The 14,186-nt window shown below is 32.0% G+C and overlaps 1 protein-coding gene across 5 annotated transcripts in view; it reads left to right on the forward strand.

Annotated features, from left to right (window-relative positions):
- Positions 1–9,028, forward strand: part of LOC129920721 (myb-like protein Q) — a 359,404-nt gene extending 350,376 nt beyond the window's left edge. For all 5 annotated transcript variants that reach the window (XM_056002277.1, XM_056002276.1, XM_056002278.1 and 2 more), the window contains one exon: positions 5,844–9,028. In XM_056002277.1, the coding sequence (XP_055858252.1) occupies positions 5,844–7,532 (1,689 nt within the window). In that variant the 3' untranslated portion in view covers positions 7,533–9,028. The remainder of the gene's footprint in view (positions 1–5,843) is intronic.
- Positions 9,029–14,186: the final 5,158 nt, after the last annotated feature.

A 14,186-nucleotide genomic window follows, 5' to 3' on the forward strand; every position in this document is an offset into this window, starting at 1 on the left:
AAATTTTGGTTCTAAAAAAACAAAGGTACTGATGCGGGTTAGGCACTTAAGCGAGAGGCACTTATCCGGGTTTTACTGTAATCGAAACAAAAATTTTAAGAAAAATAAAAACAAAAACTGTCAGAGAATGTCTCTTCCTAAAAGAAGAGCATTCAAATAAATTGAACTAAAAATAAAATTGTTCGAATTAAAACTTGTGATGACCTGTCAGATGATAGGCTCCCCTCACATGAGTTGTCATATAATCGCCCTAGTATTGCAGTGCCGTAAACGCCATTTTTACATTTTTGGGAAATTGCATTTAAATTTTTTTTTTATAATCTGCGCGCCAGAAATTTGGTGTTTAAGTCAAACAATACGTGAATATCTTAGCAACGAAAAAAGATAGAACAAAACGGATAACAGATTTGAAAAGATCACCCTCGAAAACATAAGATAAAAAGACTGCATACCTGGTTCAAAAATGCAATTTGGCGTTTATGGCACTCTAATACTAGGGCGACGTTATGTTGATATCGCGCGTTGAGAAAGATAGTGTCACAACCCAAAAAAGAAAAGTAAAATCAGAAAACCATAAAGCTAAATTATCAAAACGATAAATTTCATAACGAGACTTCTGTTCTGCTTGCGGCGAGTTTTGCAGATAGTGTCACACCATTTGGTACGAATATACCAAATGGTGTGACCTTGACCTTGCGAACCTTTCGAATATCGAAATATTCCAAAATTGACACTATATTTTTTAAAGTGCGATATATGCTGTGATATGTTGGGTTGATTTGTCGTAAAAAATCTTATGCCCAAAGTTTAATTTTAAAATAATCAAGTGAGAGTTTAAGGTAGAACATGTGGAAGGAGAATTTATGATAAATATTAGGATCCAAGAAACCCAGGCAAATTGTATGTGCGAAATCAGCTCCGTGAAGCCAGAACTGCGACATCAAAATTTTTTAACCAAACTTTCGTTTTACCACCGTTTGTCCATGTTTGTCCACCCAACATTTTCGTTTGGTCACCCTTCAAACAAATTCTAGTTATTTTTTTATGGAAGTTTGAAAAATGAAAAATCGTCTAAAACGGTAAAATTTTGAAATAGACGTGTAAAACCAACTTTTATCGTTTGTCCAACTCGAGTTCTACATACATACCAAATATTATCTTTTTCCACCCTCCGTTTTGGAGCAATTCAAAAAACAAATTTTGCACTGAAAAATTGAAATTCCACTAAAACTCCCAAAAACCAATTTTTTTTTACAAAAATTCAAATCGCTGTCGTTTGTCCACCTCGAGTTCTTTACGTATACAAAAAATCATCGTTTGTCCACCCTACGTTTAGGAGATATTTAAAAAAAAAAACAAATTTTGTACTTTGTTTGAACAATTCAAAGCCCCATAAAATCCCCAAAAAAATTTGTTCCAAAAATTTAGCACTTCCCGAGTAAAAATAGAAATTGAATTTTTAAAGAAAAAAACCTCGAGCCCCGCACCACCGCTGCACCACCGCCGTTTGCAGGAATTTTCGCCGCATCCACCGCCGCACCACGACTGCAGCACGTCCGCACTATTTCATTTTGAATGAAAAATTCGATGCACGACCGCTTCACCAAGACTGCAGCACGTCCGCACTATTTCATGTTGTATGAAAAATTCGCCGCACCATGATACATAATTTTGGAATTTTGAAAAATAAAAAATAAACTACCGATGAGAAGGAGATTCGAACCCCAGCACTTTCAATTAGAAGTCCAACGCTTTAACCACTCGACCACCAAGTCATGTTTGCATGAACTGGCAATTTGTTACTTAAGGAAAAATAACATTGAAGACGACTTAAACATTTGTATATGGCTAGGCGCACACATGCGATTTTGATCGCGCGATTATTCAGTCGCAAATTAGATTACAAGAATTTCGATGACTGTAGACACAATTTTCAAATTTTTAGTCGCGGGAAGCATGTGTGTTCACAGGCATTGAAATCCTTGTGATCCATTTTTGCGACTGAATAATCGCGCGACTAAAATCGCATGTGTGCGCCTAGCCTAAGTACGTGAATAGAATTTTTTTTCATACAAAATGAAATAGTATTTTTATATTTTTTTCATATTTTTCATTTTTTCAAAATGAAACGGTGCGGACGTGCTGCAGCGTTGTTGCGGCGGTTTAGAAATTTTTGATCATAGTGCGGACGTGCTGCAGCGGTGGTGCGGTGGTTTAGAAATTTTTGATCATAGTGCGGACGTGTTGTAGCATACATATGTGCGGCGGTCAAAAAGTGCTGCGGACGTGGTGCAGCGGTGGTGCGGCGGAATTCCATTTTTACTCGGGTAAATCTTATTCAAAAAACTTAGCACCCCCATTACTAGATTAACTTTAACTATTTATATGAACTAAATGCATTAGCCCAAAAGATTATATAGGAACAAACATATTCGTAATTTTTTTTGTTAAAATGATTATTATTTTTTGAAAGACTATTCATTTAGCTTAAAGTTCCTATTTGTTTGGCTGTTCTGTCTTTTTTTAGACTGCATTACCTATCAGCCATCAAACCAAAAACCATAGCCGTGTTTTATTGGTAACTCAGTACTTAGCTCAGTAAAATTTTACTCTGGAAGCAACAACAAAAGATTGCTAAGGATTTTTAGAGTTGGTTTATAGAGAATTTGTTTTTCTAAACTAATACATTTCTGACCCTTCAACAATAAAGATTATTAATAAACAAATAAAAGTCTATTTTTGACTTTCTGCCCATATCGGCCTTTGATCAGGAGCTTCAAGAGAACAACATACAAATTTCAGACAGTTCCACCGAGGCCACTTGCCATACAAAATGTGCGGGGTCCTTTTATTTTCCTTTTGTAAAACGTCTAATGCAGTTTATGAAGTTTTTCGCTTATTAACATCCCATTGTGAATGTGATTTACCATCAAGCATCAACCTTTACAGTCTATGGAATCCTCTTGCTTTGTCTCATTCTAAGCTTAGTTTCTCCAAACAATGAGAACAATAACAATAATTATTTTCATTCACTCCACTCATCAGCAGCGGCGACAACGGGTCGACCTCGTCAACGTTAACAAACGACACTATGCGACAGCCTACACAACGATGCAAATATATTCTTTGATTAAGGAGCGGAACAGAGGGTAAACACAAACAGTACTATTTGTTTTGAGAGGCAGAAAATGAGAGTGTTCTTAGGAAAATTTGTGATTTGGGTAGGAAAAACGAAGGAAACTAGGTCATTTGCAGGCTCAAAACTTACTTACTTTTCAATTCATAATACACAACTGATTGAGTTTTGTTGTTTCCTTCCGTTGTCATAGTCATTTTCATTGTAATAATTGTAGTCGTTGCTTGAAAATAAAGGTCCTCTTAATACGAGACGTCTTCATTCAAGAAAAATGGTTATTTTTGGTAATGAGTTTTCATCAATCTTCATCCATTACTTTACGGACATCACATACATACATACACATATAGGTACATTAAGCTCTATTGTTTTTTGATTGTTTGTTCTTTTTTATCAATGTTAATACAAACCTTCCTCTATTATTTGAATTCATTAGTTTTTAATTGCATACCTACATAAATATGTGAGATGAAGAGCCAAACATATGCTAATTTCACTACAGATAAATGAGAAGCTTTTAGAAATCTTCCAAACCAATGGTTTTTAACCTTATTAGGTATCCATGAATGATTAAGTTGTTTTTCTTTTATTTAAAACATGGCTTTATTTATATTTTTAATATTTTTAGTAAAACCATTCTGGTTTTGCAAATAATACAGCAACCAAACCTCCAAGAATCAATTTTTACCTTAATGCGCAGGCCTGTTTTCTGTGAACTAATATCTGCAAACCAAAACATTTGCCGATGCTTATTTTTTAAAAAGAAAAAAAGGGGTTTGTCTTTAACATCGGTTAACATTATGTACATTAACACTGGTTAACAATATAAAACTTTTTTTTGTTACAGAAACCAAGGTATACTTTTCTATAGGTTTTTGGTGTGCTGAGCTCGAATCCGAAAATCAGAAAAATTCTATCACATCACGTTTTTGAGATAATCCCGTTAGAAAATCGAAAATGCCGCTTTTTACCCGTTTTTGAAGTTATTTCTTAGCGTTTGGTTATTTGTTATAAATAAATTTGTAACGGTTTCTAAAAGAACTAAATTTTGACTTTTTAAATCCTGTTAAATCTCTTAAATGCCACTTTTCTTCTTCGATAAATCTTAAGTTGAAAACAACGTATTTGGTATATCTCATGTTTATTTGCTTTTAATAGCAAATCTCGAAAAGTTTTTTGCCAATCGCTTTCAAATTTTGACACATTCATTTACATTCCTGTAAGTTCTTATATTGTTTTTAACAAAAAAAAGTTACATTTTTCTCACTGGTAATTATTATTTAGTATAACTATTTGACACGGTCACGCTTTGATGTATCTCACCGCTATTAACCACCTTCGCCAATATAAAAAGTTGCGAGATTATAAATCGAACGTCAAAATTTGAAAGCGATTGGCAAAAAACTTTTCGGGATTTGCTATTAAAAGCAAATAAACATGAGATATACCAATACCAAACGCGTTGATTTCAACTTAAGAATTCTCGAAAAAGAAAAGAGATATTTAAAAGATTTAAACGGATTTAGAAACCGTTACAAATTTACTTCAAACAAATACCAAACGCTAAAAAATAATCTCGAAAACTGGTAAAAAGCCGCATTTTCGATTTTCTAACGGGATTATCTCAAAAACGTGATGTGATAGAATTGTTCTGACTTCGGATTCGAGCTCAGCACCCAAGAAAAGTTCTTTAAAAAGTATAATGACACTATGCAAGTTTTTTTAAACAAAATTTTGAGACATGTGCACCATTCCCCATATTTCGGTAGTTTTTCGATTCATGGGTACGAACAAATTTTATCGCACGTCTTGGCATGGGGAGCGAACCAAGAAATTTCGTTACGAAAAATTATTACGCCAAACACTTAGGTGGTTCGCTAAACGTGTATGGTATGTGTGTCTGTGTATATGTATATGGTACGATTGTGCAAGTACGAGAACAAGCAAGCAGCTGTTTGTGTGAATAGTATTGGTTCAGACAGAGAGGGTTATATAAATTGTGTGAAAGAAGACTATGTCTGCAAAATAAATCAGGAGCAAAACAAATTATCTGTATTTTCTTTTCTGTTTTTTCTTCCCATTCTTCTGTTTCTTGTTCAACTTTTTGTGATCTGTGAACGAGTAAAGCGTTGCGATTGCGATTTTAAATCAGAAGAGAAAAAGTATTCTTATGTTTTCTTATTTTTTGTTCTGGAGAAGTTTATGACATGAGATTGTGTGTATGCATGTTTTCAAATGTGACCTTGTTTTTGTATATGAATTTATAGGTAGATACATAACATAAAATCATTGGTTTTGTGTAATAAGACAATATAAACGATTTTGAGCAATTTCTTTAAAAACTTGGCGATTTTATTTGAAAAAATTGTGTTTTAGTAGAGAAACAAAACCAAATTACAGATCCAATTTTGATTATTTATGTTCTTAAACGTGCGTCGGTCGGTAATGAAAAAATCTTAAACCTCTATGAGTTAAAAATTTGCCGATGATGTTGCCGTTCATCCTTATCATCACAATCCTAGCTATAGTTATAAGCTTCGCTATTCAAACAAGGTATTCACGTTTATTTTTAGCTTCTATTAGGCCTTTTTAATGCAGAATTTTGAACTCTCGTCGAAAATTAGAAACAAAATATGTTAGTCGTATTATAAATATTTTCATTTTTAGCCTTTTTTCATTTTGTGCGTGTTTTTTAATCTGATTTCAGACTACTCTGGAGATCTCAGACTACGAAAACCTTCAGCAGGAGCACTTACAGCGTATTCAACATGACTCTCGTCTTCATGAGCTGCAGTCGCAGTTGAATGCACAGTTTTCCGTAAAACAACCACCCTCTGCACTGGTACCGTTTTTGCCAGCTTTTCTGCGACCGCCTTTACCAGTACAACCGCTGTGGGATACAGCGACAGCGAATTTAGCTCAATTGCAAGCTGCTCTAGTGGAGGCAGCAGCAACTTCATCATCGTCGGGAAATGGCTCTCTGAACACAGAGTCACCACCGCTGCAAATTGCGCAAAATCAGTCACCGTCGCAGTCGCAGTGTACGTCATTGCATAAGCAATCTCCAGTCGATTCTGACATACCACTTAACCTAACCAAACCAAAATTATCCCCAATACATTCTTCAATGTCACAACAACAACAACATCAGCAATTGCAGCCGCATCACCAGCAACAGCAGCAGCAAGCGAATGTGTCACCTAGTATCAATGACACATCTCAGTGTCTTCTAACCAGTCCCCATGGAATGAACCCTCACAGTCAAGGCTCAAGCCACACCAAAAATAACCTTCATTTGAATAATTCCATGCGTGGCATGCCACGTTCATTTCTTCCCTCGCACTATAGTCAGGTGAACGGTAGTGGATCGATCTGTCCTTCCGGTCCATCACCATCACAAAACTCAGTTGTTGATTGTGCTCAGTTGGTGGTGGAAGATCCACCTGATTTTCTATCTGCATGTCGTATGTGGACCTCACCTTCAGAATCTGTTCTTAGTTCAGCCCAACATCATCCACACCATTCACATCATGGTGTAAAACCATCAAACGATGATGAAAAGGTAAGACTGGTACGAGCATCAAGGCTAAGTCGGGACAGTGTGAGTGGTGGCAGTGCAAGTAACATTCCTGTCATAAATAATTCCGCTACTGGAGCTCTTAACCCAACATCAGCTCCTAGTGGAATGGAACGTGAACGTGAGTCTAGCAAGCCCCATATTAAGCGTCCTATGAATGCCTTCATGGTTTGGGCGAAGGACGAACGTCGGAAGATATTAAAGGCCTGTCCGGATATGCACAATTCAAATATTTCAAAAATTCTCGGCGCACGTTGGAAAGCAATGTCTAACTCTGATAAACAACCTTACTATGAAGAGCAATCCAGGCTATCCAAATTGCATATGGAACAACACCCTGACTATAGATATAGACCTCGGCCGAAAAGAACATGCATAGTTGATGGCAAGAAAATGCGAATCTCTGAGTACAAAATGCTTATGAGAACGCGAAGAGCTGAAATGCGTCAATTGTGGTGCCGCGACGGCTCAGAAAACGTTGGCTATTTGCAAGACATGAAGGCAGCAGCAGCTACTGCTGCGGCTGCTGCTGCTGCTGCAGCCAATAGTGGGCAAACTATTGCCGACAATCGGTCAGGAACTGGTGGTGGTTCGAATTGTGCAGCAGGTAGTGGCAGCAGCGGATTGGGGCCATCTGTGACACCACCTTCATCTGTTATTTCAGCGGCCAACGGCCTTCTTATGAGTGGTGCTCCTCCGGGATGTGGAGGCAGTAGCGGCGGTGGGCACAGTTTCTATTACCCCCAAGATAGTTTATCGCCATCTGGTTTCTCATCTGAAGGCAATGCGACGAGTTTTGATTCGCGCGAGGATGACTGAAGGGAACTTTTGCGGTGGCCTACAATACATCCGCCGCACCCGGGTATGGGATTTTGGTAAAGAAAGCCTCCATTCGCTCCCAAAATTTCTTCATTTTTCCCATTCCCCACACGCCATAACTAAACAACTCCGCACTCACTGACCCACCAGATGAAGTTGTGTTGCCTGTATTAACACTCATACCCAATTTAAGATAAAGCTCCTTTAAATGAACTCACATAAAGTAAGCAATATATTTCCAAAAAATTTTCACAATTATTCCCTCAGCCACACAAAATTACACACAGTCAGAAACAGTTACACAAGTAACACACAGCCGCATACTTACACAAAAATATTTGTAAATATAAATAAAGAGAAATGCAGAATTTACTTACTACTATATAAATTATTTTTTAAGTAAACTTAGAAAAATAGGATTAAATATATACATAGATCGCTGATAAGATTTTGTTTGTTTTTTTTTTTTATTATGTTTAACTGAAGTAAGTGCCATTTTTTGCAATACCATTTTTTTAATTGCTATGTCCTTAAACATTCTAATAAACAATTACTTACAATTTATTATAAAACGAAAACATAAAATAAAAATTATAAAAAAAACTACTTTTTAAGATACTCTTTAAGAGAAAAGAAAAAAAAAAAAAAAAACGTTGAAGTATAATAATAAATAATTATTACAGACCACATCTTATAACGTAAGAAAGGTGGGAAAATTGTGCCATTTTATATGTTTGTTTTGGTTTTATTACATTTTTTTTTGTTCGTGTGTAATTGTTATTATTTATTATATATATACTTATATTTTTATAGGTAGTTCATAGGTCATCTTTAATTAGTTTTTGTGCAAAGTAAACGTAATTCAAACCAACATAGCCATATTTTAGTTTTTTATTTTTTTTAAATTTTTTTAGATTAGTTTATTCAAATACTTTAAACAGCCATATAGTAAAATAATACTGATTTAAAAAAAATAAACAAACAATTCTTTTTTCATGCGCCAAAAGCTTTTATACTTTTTTTCCTTTCCTTTTTCCTGTATAATCTAGACTAAGAGGCCTTTGTTTTATTAATGTACACAAATAACTTACAAATTTAAATAAGAATTAAACAATACAAATGTGCAATTTTATTTTTCAAATCAAATTTTTTAGTATTCTAGCTTAACTTTTATTGAAATTTGCAAAAGAAAATTATTCCACAACTACAAATATTATGCACGGATATTTTGTTTCTTAAATACAGGGCTCAGGCCTCTTAGTATACATTCGTTGGTTTTCGTTGGTCTTATAATTTCGAAAAGGTCTTTTTTGTTTGAGATTATACATAAATAGAATATATCAACAACTTTATAAATAAAATGTAAACAGACAAAATAAAAAAAAAAAACAACTAGCTTATTTAATAAAAAAAAATCCGATAAAAGATTAATTAAATGAAAAGCAAATATACTTATGTATACATATTTTTGAATTACAGATATTGTGGTAACAGTACTTACCTTTATTTTTTTTTTTTGTTCAATAATTCCCTCACGGTCTTTGTCACATGCATAATGATATTCATAAGATCAACAAATTTATAATTGTGTTCCATAATTTTTCATCATAGAATTTTTTTCAAGCCAAAAAACAGATAGCGCAGAAAAATTCTTTTAAAAGCCTTCAGTATTGAATTGATAAAGAAAATAATCTTTTAATGGTCAATGTTGATCATTGATGTTGATATAACAATTCGTGTTGGCGTAAAGCAAAATTGTTCTAAATCCACTTTTTACCGAAAATGAGATAATGATGCAGTTTCAATAATTTGAGGTTGCTCTTTCCGAATTTGAAAAGGGTTTTTGTCTGAAAAATTTCTTTTCAGCAGATAATATAATTTAATGGGACATAGAACAATAAACACAGGTAAGTGGGATCACGATAGGGCGTCCTTCTTCGCCGTTGGAAGCAACATCTCCATAACATCTTTGGAGTTTTCTGATATTGAGTACGCTAAATCAACACCTGACGATGTTATTTCAACTTGTTCCGATGACGATTGCCAAGAGGTTGTCAAGAAAATACTTCAACATCAATGACCAATGCTCATCACCATCAAGTTGCATGTTACTCAAAGCAAATACACTAAATGGGATACGGTCTTAAATCCACTAAACAACATCTTATACGTCGTGATGCAAATCTTACCTGCCACGTGTTGCATCTGGCTTGTGTGGTGTGGCATGTGGCATAGCTTTTCTTTGAAATGTTGAAGGTTTACATTTTGGTTTTATTTTGTTTTTTACTTTTAAATTAGAATTTTAATTGCAATGTAATTACTTTTGTAATTTCTTCTTTTTAATTACAATAAAATTACACGGTAATTTAATTGTAATTGCATTTCGAATTACATTTCCCTTGTAATGGAAAAGTAATTCGATTACAATGCAATTACTAGTGGAGTAATTGCATTGTAATTAATTAGTAATTAATTACAAATGTAATGATTACTCCCCAACTCTGATAGCAACAACTGTTTCCTCATTTACAACATCGAGGAATGAACAACATATAAGCAACAATTGTCACAAGTGTTTTCATCATTAAATAACAAACAAATTATAATCGTCATAATTAATATCACAATCTCAGAGATGTCTTTATATCTTGGAACTTAAAAAACAACAACAATAAAAAGATACCCCTAAAACACAAACTGTCATCAGAAAGTGTTCAAAAAAGATTTAAAAGCCGGATATTGCCAATTTTAATTCAGAAATCACATCACCATCTTCTATCGAATATCTGAAACAAAATTTATTAAAAAAGATAAGAATGAGGAGTTCTATATCGTATTTAAAATAATGAATACAAAATAAAAAACTTAATAAAAAAATTAAAAAAATATAAAAAAATCAAAAAAAAATTATATATTAGTTTTTGGAAAATTTTCAATTAAATGTTTTTTTTTAATCTCAAGTAGTATTGTCTTTTTTTTTGCGCATTATATTTTTCATCAAACCTGATTAAACTTTTGTCATCATAGAGAAATGCATTACACATTAGTACTAAAGTTTTTTATATAACATTTAATAATTTTCAGTTTATCTTTTTTTCAAAGTAAAGCATTAAAGTATTTTTTTCTAATTTCTATCAATATTTTTATTAAGATCAATCTTTTATTGAATTCTTTTTTGTTTTAATTTTAAATTTTATAAACTTTTTTCAACTTCAACAATAGGTATATAATTATTATAATCATATTTTTAACCTTAATTTGTATAGTTATACTTTATTCCAAAATGTAAGAGCTTATATATATACAATTTATACTTCTTACTTATATTCCTTGTTAATTATTTTGAAATACGATATGGTTTCTAATCTTGAGTATATTATTGTATAATTAAATAAAATTAATCATCACAAAAACACACTATAAATAAAAAATAATAATTCTTTTTTTTATCGAACTTGTATCACCATGAAATTTAATAATTGATAAACTGTTCCGAGAAATAAGTAGCCTTCTGAAAATGAGACCCGATTATTCTTGATTGTTCTAAGTCCCATCATATTTTGTTCTAAGTCCACTTTTTATTTAAGGAAAGTGCGTACTGGTATAGGAATTGTTTTATGTCCAATTTTGGGTTTTTAGTTTTAAAAATATTTAAAAATAGTATGCACCTACTAATGAGGTAAACTTGTATGGTTTATTCAAGAAAAAAAAGAATAAACTTTATAAAAAAACATAACTTGAAAGGCGAACGAGCAGAAAAATGTCGTTTTAAATCAATAAACTTAAAAATCGTCTGGTGTAAAATTTGCTTTTAATGATTTAGAACAATTTTGCTTTACGCCGACGAATTGAAAGTCGCTATCAAAAAGTAATTGTTAGTCTTAATTAATTTTTTAACATCGATTCGACATTTTGCATGTTTTCGGTCTAGAACTTAGGAAAGAAAGTACGATGAAAAATATTTCCAAGGCAATAATCCAGCTCGGAGGACCAAAAAAAAAAATCAAAAAGAAATCAATTTTTTAATACGAAAATATCTATAACATAAGTATTATATTCTTAAATAAATGAAGAAATATACGTTATAATATGCATGAATACATATGTAAATATAATACATAGGTACATATATATTTTACAGCCGGTAAAGTCTAAACAAAATATAGCGTAGTATTATTTCGATAAAATTGAATAGAGAGAAATGAGAAAATTATTCCTTATGAAGGTTTTTTTCTTACAAAACAACACATAAAAATAAAAAAAAATATTTAAAAATTTGCTTTGGTTGAACAAATTGAAAAAATGCGAAAAAAAAATATTTGAAAAATGAATTTAAAAACATTTGAATTATCTTTTATTGTTTACAATAATTATAAAATGAAATTATAATAAACACTAGCTATAATAATTATTATAACTATAACAATTATATATTATGCACACAATGTAATCAAAATGATATAAAACTACGAAAATTATAAAAAAAAAATGAAAAAAGAATGAAAGATAAATAACACAAAAAATAATAAATGATAATGTTATTAGATATTGTCGATTGAGTTTTTTTTCTCTGCTTTTGAAACCATAAATACTTCCAATAGGAAAGAACAATTTTAAAAACTTTGCTCTTTTTGCAAAAAAGTGACTCTTATTTTTTCATATATGTAAACTTCTGCTCCAAAAATTGGATAGAGTCACATGATTCGAAGAAGCGAAATTCAGAAGTTCTGATTTTTGGCAGAGTTATGAACTCCCAAATTTGTTTATAATAGCCCTGTTCCATTGGAGGTGGTAGTTTACTACTAGTAGATGTTTTGGTTATTCTAGTACTATCATCTACTCATGCTCTTCTTCCCGAGTAGATACACTGAGGGAAAAAACGCAACGTAAAATGTGAAATGTTCAACGTTGATTTAATGTTGAAAAAATTAACATGAAACCTCTTCATAAAATAAATTGAAACAACAAACAACGTAAGAATTTTATTTATTTTTGTCGGACTTCAGCTTTTGTTGCATTTTATCACTACAATTTTCAACCGTGAGATAGCACGTTGTTAAAGCATTCGCCTAGTAACCCAAGAGTTGTAGGTTCGATCCCCAGTGGCTGTCCTTTTTTTTTATTTTTTTAATAAATTGATGTTTTTTTTAAGTTGAAACAACTTTGATTTAAAGAGTTTTTATAACGGTAAACCTATTTAAACTAACGATGTTCTACTTTGATTTTAAAATTTTCGTCTTCAACGCAAAATCATTCGGAAAAATAGTTAAATATACGTGGTTTTCGTTGATTTTAAGTTGTTTTTTCCCTCAGTGTACGATTTGTATTGAATTCGTTGAAAGTGCGTTCCTTTTAAAATCGCTAGTAAACTACTAGTAGTACTTTGCCACCTCCCAAAGGAACAGGGCTAATAAGTTGAAATATACCCGTCTTCAGACTTTGGCTTAGGAACAATCGTTGGCAAAAATGATGTATCACGGCTTTTTAACCCTTTCGAACCCAAGCTATGAAAATCAATATTAAAAAATGTTTTTTTCGGTATTATCGGGTCAAAAACATCACAACTACGAATTATGAATAGCAAAAAGTTATTTTCCAAAATAATAAATAGCAAAACTAGTGTGTTATTCTCATGTTCCTCTTTTCCTAAAGCTCGTACTGTGTATATATACATATTAAGGGTACCCAAAACCCCTTTAGTGCGCGCTCATTATAAAAAAAAAAAAAAAAAAAGTAACATGCACAGCTTATGACCACCAAAAAAAGTCGGAGAATTGAGAAAATAACTTTTTATGAAACTATAATGTATGCTACTTCTTCTAAGCAAAAAAACAAAACACTTTCTGCATTAACATTTTTTATATCTTTTTTTCAAAATTATGACCATATATAAAAAAAAATTTTTTTGCAAAAAAAAAAAATGTGAATTTCAGTCTCTTTTTCGATTAAAAAAAAATTAAAGGTATGATATTTGACTAACTTTTTGTAATAATCCAGTAACTAGGCATTATTATCTTTCAATTAAGCCATCGAAACCTTAAAAATTGTTTAATTTAATATTTTTTACGAATTTAAAAAAAAAATGTTACATGAGAGTAACGCTGGGTCCGAAAGGGTTAACTAATTAAATACCCTATTATTTGAGACTATTTCTATAAGCTCAATAGTTTAAAAAATATTGCTTCTCGAATTTCGTCAATTTTTTCATACGTTTTAAGCACAGTCATTGGGCAATAAATTTTGCGCCTCAAAAAAGGAAAGAATCAAAGATGCCCAAAAGGTGTATTTTATCGATACCAGTACATTTTAAGAAAACAACAATTTTAGACTATAAAATAAATCTTTTTAGATCAAAGTAACGTTGGCAAACATTACATTACATTGTAAATCGCATTTAAAGAATCTATACTGTAACAATACCTAAGTATATAAATATTTCTATTTGTTTTCAATACAAAATTTTTTGTTTGATTACTTTATCGCCTTTGACTATAATTTTAATTTTTAAAATTATTTAAGTTTATTTTCTAAACTTCAAACTTCAAAGCCTCCTTATTAATAATTCACTCCCCGGGAATCTAGTCGATCCGCAACCGAATCAAATTTCAATCCTTGAACTAGCCGGGATGAATACGAATACGAAAGTAAACTAAA

This window comes from Episyrphus balteatus, chromosome X (genome assembly GCF_945859705.1).
Source record: "Episyrphus balteatus chromosome X, idEpiBalt1.1, whole genome shotgun sequence".
Classification (NCBI taxonomy): Eukaryota; Metazoa; Arthropoda; class Insecta; order Diptera; family Syrphidae; genus Episyrphus; species Episyrphus balteatus.